This window comes from Bison bison, unplaced genomic scaffold, assembly GCF_000754665.1.
Source record: "Bison bison bison isolate TAMUID 2011002044 unplaced genomic scaffold, Bison_UMD1.0 scf7180017864068, whole genome shotgun sequence".
In the NCBI taxonomy this organism is placed as follows: Eukaryota; Metazoa; Chordata; class Mammalia; order Artiodactyla; family Bovidae; genus Bison; species Bison bison.
This window is the reverse complement of record NW_011494640.1, coordinates 10,632,875-10,640,417: the sequence shown is the minus strand read 5'-3', so window position 1 is coordinate 10,640,417 and position 7,543 is coordinate 10,632,875. Positions and strand designations below refer to the sequence as shown.

The 7,543-nt window shown below is 35.1% G+C and overlaps 1 protein-coding gene across 3 annotated transcripts in view; it reads right to left on the bottom strand.

Annotated features, from left to right (window-relative positions):
• Positions 1 to 7,543, bottom strand: part of DOCK10 (dedicator of cytokinesis 10) — a 240,864-nt gene that overhangs the window by 40,556 nt on the left and 192,765 nt on the right. For 2 of the 3 annotated variants that reach the window (XM_010837053.1, XM_010837055.1), the window contains exons 30-38: positions 6,072 to 6,168; positions 5,166 to 5,210; positions 3,924 to 4,099; positions 3,681 to 3,797; positions 1,888 to 1,999; positions 1,066 to 1,187; positions 865 to 979; positions 704 to 770; positions 432 to 479 (exon numbers count right to left, since the gene is read on the bottom strand). In XM_010837053.1, coding sequence (XP_010835355.1) covers positions 432 to 479; positions 704 to 770; positions 865 to 979; positions 1,066 to 1,187; positions 1,888 to 1,999; positions 3,681 to 3,797; positions 3,924 to 4,099; positions 5,166 to 5,210; positions 6,072 to 6,168 — 899 coding nt within the window. The remainder of the gene's footprint in view (positions 1 to 431; positions 480 to 703; positions 771 to 864; positions 980 to 1,065; positions 1,188 to 1,887; positions 2,000 to 3,680; positions 3,798 to 3,923; positions 4,100 to 5,165; positions 5,211 to 6,071; positions 6,169 to 7,543) is intronic. The other variant, XM_010837054.1, reaches the window with a different exon arrangement.

Below are 7,543 nucleotides of genomic sequence, written 5' to 3'. Positions count from 1 at the left end.
TTAAAACTAAAAAAAAAAAAACAAAAAAAACAACTAAAACTTCACATTAAGCAAAGCATTGTTTAATGATTACACTATACCCATAATAGATCAAAGAACAGTTAATGTTGTCCGAATAAAAAGCACAAACACACATTTCTGAAAGGAAACCACATTTCATGTAGCTTTTCAACCAATTTGTCTTCATATGAATGTAACTTAGAAGATGCATATTTAAGAAAATACTTCCAATATACTAAAAAAAAAAAGTTAATCTGGAGTGTAATCATCAAACATGCTTTACTTAATATGAGGTCAACCTTAAAATCCTATTTGCATTTTAAGATTTCTAACACACACATATATGACTCTTTTCAAAAGATCAGACTATGATTCTTTTCACGATTCTTTTCAAAAGATCAGACTAATCTTTTGGAGTTTAAAATGATTACCTTATTATGTTCCGTTTCCCTAGATATCTGAAATTTTGAAGACAGACGCTAGAAAGGAAAAAAACAAGTCACATTCCAATTATTCATACCTTTTTATCTATACAAAGTGTTCATCCAAGTGCACTAAAAGACAAATACAGTTTTCTTTAGATAGTTTATGCATTATTATTGACAGATTATTCACCATATGATACTTAGAATGAAAAATGGTATACTAAAATCATTTGAAGGTTCTAGAAAAAAAGTCTTAAGTAATCAACTCTAAAACTTACTCCAAGATGCTGAAGAAGTCAGACACCTCTGGACTGGGGGCTCTTTGCCAGTAGGCAATCAGAGTCTCTGAAAGGAAACACCAAATAGCATGAGACTCTTTGAAATTCAAAGTTTTTTCCTTTTTTTTTTTTTAAATTTAATTTTAAAGAGCTCTCTTTACCCTCCGAAATTGTTTTCATAATGTGCAGAAAGCACATGAGAAGACTCCTGGTTTCTGCTTGATCTAGCTTGTCAAATCGAAGAGTTGAGCCTATCAAAGATAAGGGTCTTGGGATCTAGGGATGAAAGAAACAACAAGGATTGAGGAGGAGGAGACAGCTGACTTGTAATGTGCTTGGGAAGGTTGGGAGGGAAGTCATACCTTTTCACAGTTGTCAGTCTTCTCACTGCTCTTCTCAGTGGTACTTGGGTTGGAGTCAAGACTTGCTAACGAAGCTCTGGAATCAGCATGTGTTACTGTAGAAATAGCTATTGATGAAAATGCTGTAAACACAAGCCACAGCACACAAGACGGTAATGAGATGCATGGGCGTGCACACACACAACGCTAAAATGAACCAAAAAGATGCTGATCATTCAGGTATTGTGAAAGCCTGACACAATAGAGTCTGGGATCGGCATGAAAGACGTGCAACTTTTAAAATATTATTTTAACAGCCATGCCAGTATGAAGGATTTAAGAACATTTAGACCATTATAACTGGAAATAAAGCGTGCTCCTTTGATTTCTTACAAAGCTTTTTAAAGAACGTTTCTGTTTTAAAATGCTTAATAAAAGTTCTTAAGGATGCTTTGGAGGAAGCAGCTTTCAATTTTTGACAGTTTGTAAGAAATTAAGATGACATTTCCAAAATAGTTCTTAAAAACAATCTTTGAAGTGGAAGGGCTATTATATTTTAAAAGGCTGTATGCAATGAAAACATCAAGATTGTTTTCAGAATGAAACAATTTGATGACATCGGAGTAGACTGCTTCTTAATCCAAGTAGAAATGAACACTAAGTAGAAGAGGAAGTTGTTGGATGACATTCAGAGAAACATGTAACAAGACTCTTTAGCTATATAAATGTAGAATACTTTGCCTCATACATTATGTACAATGGATGAGTGGGTAAAAAGCACAGTGATATACAATGTAAACACAGATGAGTCTTAAACACCATTGTCTGGAAGGTCTGAAGTACCTGCTATAGAATTTAAAACATCTTTAGAAAATGATGTGTCTGCAGAGTTGGCATGTTTCATAGCTGACTGGGTGTGGAATCCTCCGTTGGTACTGAGGTCGTCTCTAGACCCCTGGATTCAAAGCACAGAAGAGATTAGTGGGAATTAACATATTTCAACATCATAAACCTACAAATGTTTTCTTCATTACATTTTAAATTAGATGATAAGAGATTTGATTTTTTATATTTTTGCAAAATCTTCTGCCTAAGTAGGCAATGAAAGTGAATACTGTCAAACCATAATCTTAGTCACAATTTGGTTTCTTATGTGATTTTTAAATTTTTAAACAATGTAGTGGAAACTTTTTCAGATATAGATTAAATCAGGGGTCCCCAATCTTTTTGGCATCTTTCGGTTTTGTGGAAGAAAGTTTTTCCACAGACCGTGGGAGGAAGGATGGTTTGGAGATGATTCAAACATATTACATTTATTGTCCATTTTATTTCTACTATTATTACATCAGCTCCACTTCAGATCATCAGGCATTAGATCCCAGCAGTTGGGGACTCCTGGACTAAATGACTATAATGGTGATTGATAAGTTCACTGATTTAAAAAATTTTTTAATTGAACTATAATTGATGTACAATATTATATGTTATAAGTATAGAACATAGGGATTCACAGTTTTAAAGGTTATCCTCCATTTACAGTTATAATAAAATACTGGCTACATTCCCCATGTTGTACAATATATCCTTATAGCTTATAAAATTATAATAATTTTATATGTAACACTTATACCTCTTAACCCCTATTCCTATGGCTCTTCCTTTGCCCTACTGGTAATCACTAGGTTGTTGTCTATATCTGTGAGTCTGCTTCTTTTTTCTGTCATATTCTCTAGTTTGTTGTATTTTTTAGATTCCATTTGTAAGTAGTGTCATAAATTCATTGACTGGATTATCACTATTATCATGGATTTTTAAATGTATATTATTATTAAAAACTAGATGTTAGGTACTTATAATGTGCCAGTCTCTATGATGCATGTTTTCTATTACACATTTAATCCTCCTAAGAACCCTGCAACAGAGGTATTCTGTTCCACTTTATAAAAGAGGAAAAAGTTGAATAGCTTACTGAAGGTTACATAGATGGTAACTGGTCCAAGGTCAAAAAAAATCCAGACACAGTTCCTAGCTTCTAGACACCATATAAACACCTCAAAACACCTACATTAATGCATATATATGGAATCTAGAAAAATGGTACAGATGAACCTATATGCAGGGTGGGAACAGAGATGCAGATGTAGAGAATGGATGTGTGGACACAGGAGGGATGGGGAAGGAGAGGGTGAAAAGAACTGAGAAAGTACATCCAAGCCACAAGGAAAGCCCCTTATGTCCACTCCCGTGTGCAACACAGATAGCTAGATGGCTGCTGTATATATAACACAGGCAGCTGAGCCCAGGGCTCTGTGGTGACCTGGGTGAAATGAAAGGCTTGGGTGGGAGGGAGGTCTAACAGGGAGGGAATACATGTATGCATATGGCTGATATACTTCACTGTACAGCGGAAAGTAACACAACAGTGTAAAGCAGTTATACTGCAATAAAAAAATAGATAAAAAACCAAAATCAAACGCCTGCTTCCCCCCACCAAAATACCACCTAGCAAAAAGCACTGTTCTGTTTAATCCTTAGTTTGCTCACATTTAGGGAAAAATGGTTATCGAGGCCAAATATATATAAAAAAAGGCAAACTCTTTATTAAAATAGACACTTGGAATACTATGCAAACTTACCTGATTTGATGTATTGACAGTAAAAGGATACAGGTCCTTCAGGTAAATCCTTGGCATATTGTCCAGAAGCATGCCATAGAGGGGCATGTATAAACCGGCTATCTGGGCCTGCTTTTCCTAGGTAGAAAAGGAGTCAAAAGAAATGATTCACATAAAAATCGATAGACTTGTAGGTTTGATAGGCACTTAATGCAGTGAACCATTAAATGGTGCTTAGGGAAGGGAGAAAGAAAGACCACTTACTGGTTCTCTGTATCGATCATCAAATGAATGCTTAGCCATTAGGTTTTTTAGGACAGCTAAAGCCAAGTGCCTGATATCTTGATCTTCTTGCAGAGCAAAGCCAACTTCTCGGAGCAGAATTCCGATTAAGAAGTGTTTGCGGCAAAATTCATTCGTGACCGAATATTCAGGCATATCTTTGTGTGGAAGGTAAAGAGATCATGTTACTGAAAGTCAAATGATCACTTTACAATTAAGAGAAATGGAACAAACAACTATAAACCCTTATTGCTACTAGGAGGGATTCAGCAATGCAATCTTATATGAAAAATGTGAAGAGGGGCATTCAGTAAATACTGTTTATTCTTATCCAAAACAGAGCATGTGTGCATGCTGAGTCATTTCAGTCATGTTCAACTCTTTTGCAATCCCATGGACCATAGCCTGCCAGGCTCCTCTGTCCATGGGATTTTCCCAGCAAGAATACTGGCTGGGTTGCCATTTCTTACTCTGGGGATCTTTCTGACCCAGGACTACATGTTAGGAATAATGAACTATTAGAACACTCCACATCATATCTGACCAGAAGTAAAGTAAACACATCGATTTTTTCCAGTCTGTGAAAATACTGCTGAAGGCAGAAGTTCAGGGAATGTGGAAGTTCAGGAAACTAACATCAAAGGGCTTAGGTTAAATAAATTTTTTCACGAAATACTAATAGTGAGGAGCCAGAAATAAAACAAAACTTGCAAATTGCCCATTTATACCTAGAAAAAAATTTGCCCAGACTATTTCAAGTTATGAACTTTTCTGGGGTAAAAATAAACTGATATGATTCTAATGATCTCAATTTTGAGAGAAGGGTTAGAACCAGGCTGTGGCTTATTGATAGAAATATCATATAAAGATAGTTTCATTGAATAAGCATGTTATTACATATGATTGGGAATTTCACGTATGGTTACACTCTAAGGAAATTTCTGATGCTTTGGGAAACTAGAAAGAGTTCAAACTCTGGAGAATAGGGTATAAAAAAATTCAAACTAAGGAAGCATTTAATTATTTGTGATAAAAGAAAAGCTCACTCAACTTTTTGACTATTTTGATTAGATGATATATGATATTTTTATATATTTGATTAGATGATATGACTATTAGCATCTAGAAACTGGAAATATGAAGTGTCTATACTCATCAATATTATCGAAACACAAAGTGGTTATTGATGCTGAGATAGTGTAATAGAAAATAAAAATCATTTACCTGATGCATGTAATTCTTGTATTGATTCTGAAGGTGTCAAAGGATCTGAATTTAATATAAATAAACAAAAAGTTCAGCTATATACATACTCAGATAAACACCATATTCATTAACTATGTGTAATTTATACTGAAAAATTAAAATATATTGTCTTAAAATACAAGTGAATCCCTTCAATAAAGCTTTGCTTTTCAAGACAAGGCTTTGGTTGTTTACTTCTTTTCTTAAGAAAGAACGTCATGAACAGAATTATTTTAATGCTTAGCCTTCTTCTTGAGCACTGTCTTTTCCTTCTATCAGAAATCTGCTTGCTATGAAACATGTTTTTATGTTTACTATTGATAATATCAGATCTACAAAGATACTACCAGGTCTCTAAGCTACTGATAAATAGTAAACAATCCCTTTTACTTATTGATAAATAGTAAACTATCCCTTCTCCAGGGTGAATTCCAGACCCAGGAATTGAACCGGGGTCTCCTGCATTGCAGGTGGATTCTTTACTAGCTGAGCTACTTGGGAAGTAAATAGTAAACAGATAATACAAATGACTAAAATAGATTTTGATCCCCTTGACTGTCTTAACCAGTCTGCCTAATGCAGTAATAACCTGGCAATAGTTACGAGGTTAATGTTCTTTGATTTACAAGCACCAATTGTATGGCTTTGTGGGCCTTCTCTTTGATGAAAAAGAAAACATAAACAAAAATTGAGAAATACAGTGCTGTACTCTTTACCACATGCTATTATTTTGTGCATTTTAACCTGATTACCTGGGTCTAATGCCCATATGACAATTTCAGACAAAACTAAGACTGAGGAAACAGGAATACAAACAAAGAAGCTAAGGCAAACAGACAGATGTGTTCCCTTTGCAGGAACTGATAAAAGTCTGGGACTTATTACCTGGGATGTTGGCTGATCTTATGGGGAGACATAATGGAATAAAGTGTTCATGCTGACATACTTCTTGGAGAAAATCAAATTTATATTGGCATAAGGTCTAAAAAAGAGGCAAAAGAATGACTATTATTCACACACTAAGAAAGTTAATAGAAAATCTGCACTTGAATCTTATCTCTAAAAAGGAAGTGGAGTTACTTTTGTGTGACCACTGGGTCACTGTTAAGTGTAAAGGATTTTGTCCCCTCTCAAGTGGTAAATGTAGTCAGGCACCCTATTTTTGGAGATTGGTCAAGGCTTGTTCAGGAAGTGATTTCATTTGCAACCTACCTTGAGCTTCTATGGGACACAATCTTATTGAGTTCTATTTTTTCATTTCTTTTAGCATATAGCAAAATGTATTTATTCTGAGAAAAACAGTGCCTCACCACATGTGCTAAGATGTACAACTACACTCAGCTTGAAGAGCAGATCACTCCAAATCAACTTCTAAGATCCAGTGCTAAGGAGGACAATGGTGCAGAGAATCTAAACTTAGAGTAAATCTCTCTCCATCTGCCGTTTATTCTGAGGGTACATCATTCCACCCCTTCCCTGCCCTTGCAAACAGGTCTGGCATCTCAATGTTTTGAGTAGGACAGTGATAAATGAAGTGCAGACATGATCCAAAGCAACTTAATACAACTGCATAAATGGGAACAATTAGCAACTCCATAACCATTCTATTTTTATTGTCATGCAAACTAAGTAATCAATTTTTAAGACTCAGCTTGTGTTCATTGTATTCACTAAAAACATCTAACAAAATAAAAATATATTTCATTTGCTCAGATACTTTAGAATCATAATTTGTGACACCTTTAGTCAGTAATTTAGAATACTGACATCTCAAACAAGGGTAGTATTTGACTTAATCCTTTGTACATCAAAGTGAAAAGGAACATAATTAAATTACACGGTGATCACTCTTCATTGAGTATGTTCCATTTGGTCTTTGATAAGATATATAATTTAGGGTCACTGGAATCATACCTAAAAGGATTTTCTGCAAATTTCTTGCATAATTGGAGCACTAATGAAGGACATTCTTTTTTTTTTTTAATTTAATTTTTAAACTTTACAAATTGTATTAGTTTTGCCAAATATCAAAATGAATCCGCCACAGGTATACATGTGTTCCCCATCCTGAACCCTCCTCCCTCCTCCCTCCCCATACCATCCCTCTGGGTCGTCCCAGTGCACTAGCCCCAAGCATCCAGTATCGTGCATCGAACCTGGACTGGCAACTCGTTTCATACATGATATTATACATGTTTCAATGCCATTTTCCCAAATCTTCCCACCCTCTCCCTCTGCAACAGAGTCCATAAGACTGTTCTATACATCAGTGTCTCTTTTGCTGTCTTGTACACAGGGTTATTGTTACCATCTTTCTAAATTCCATATATATGCGTTAGTATACTATATTGGTGTTT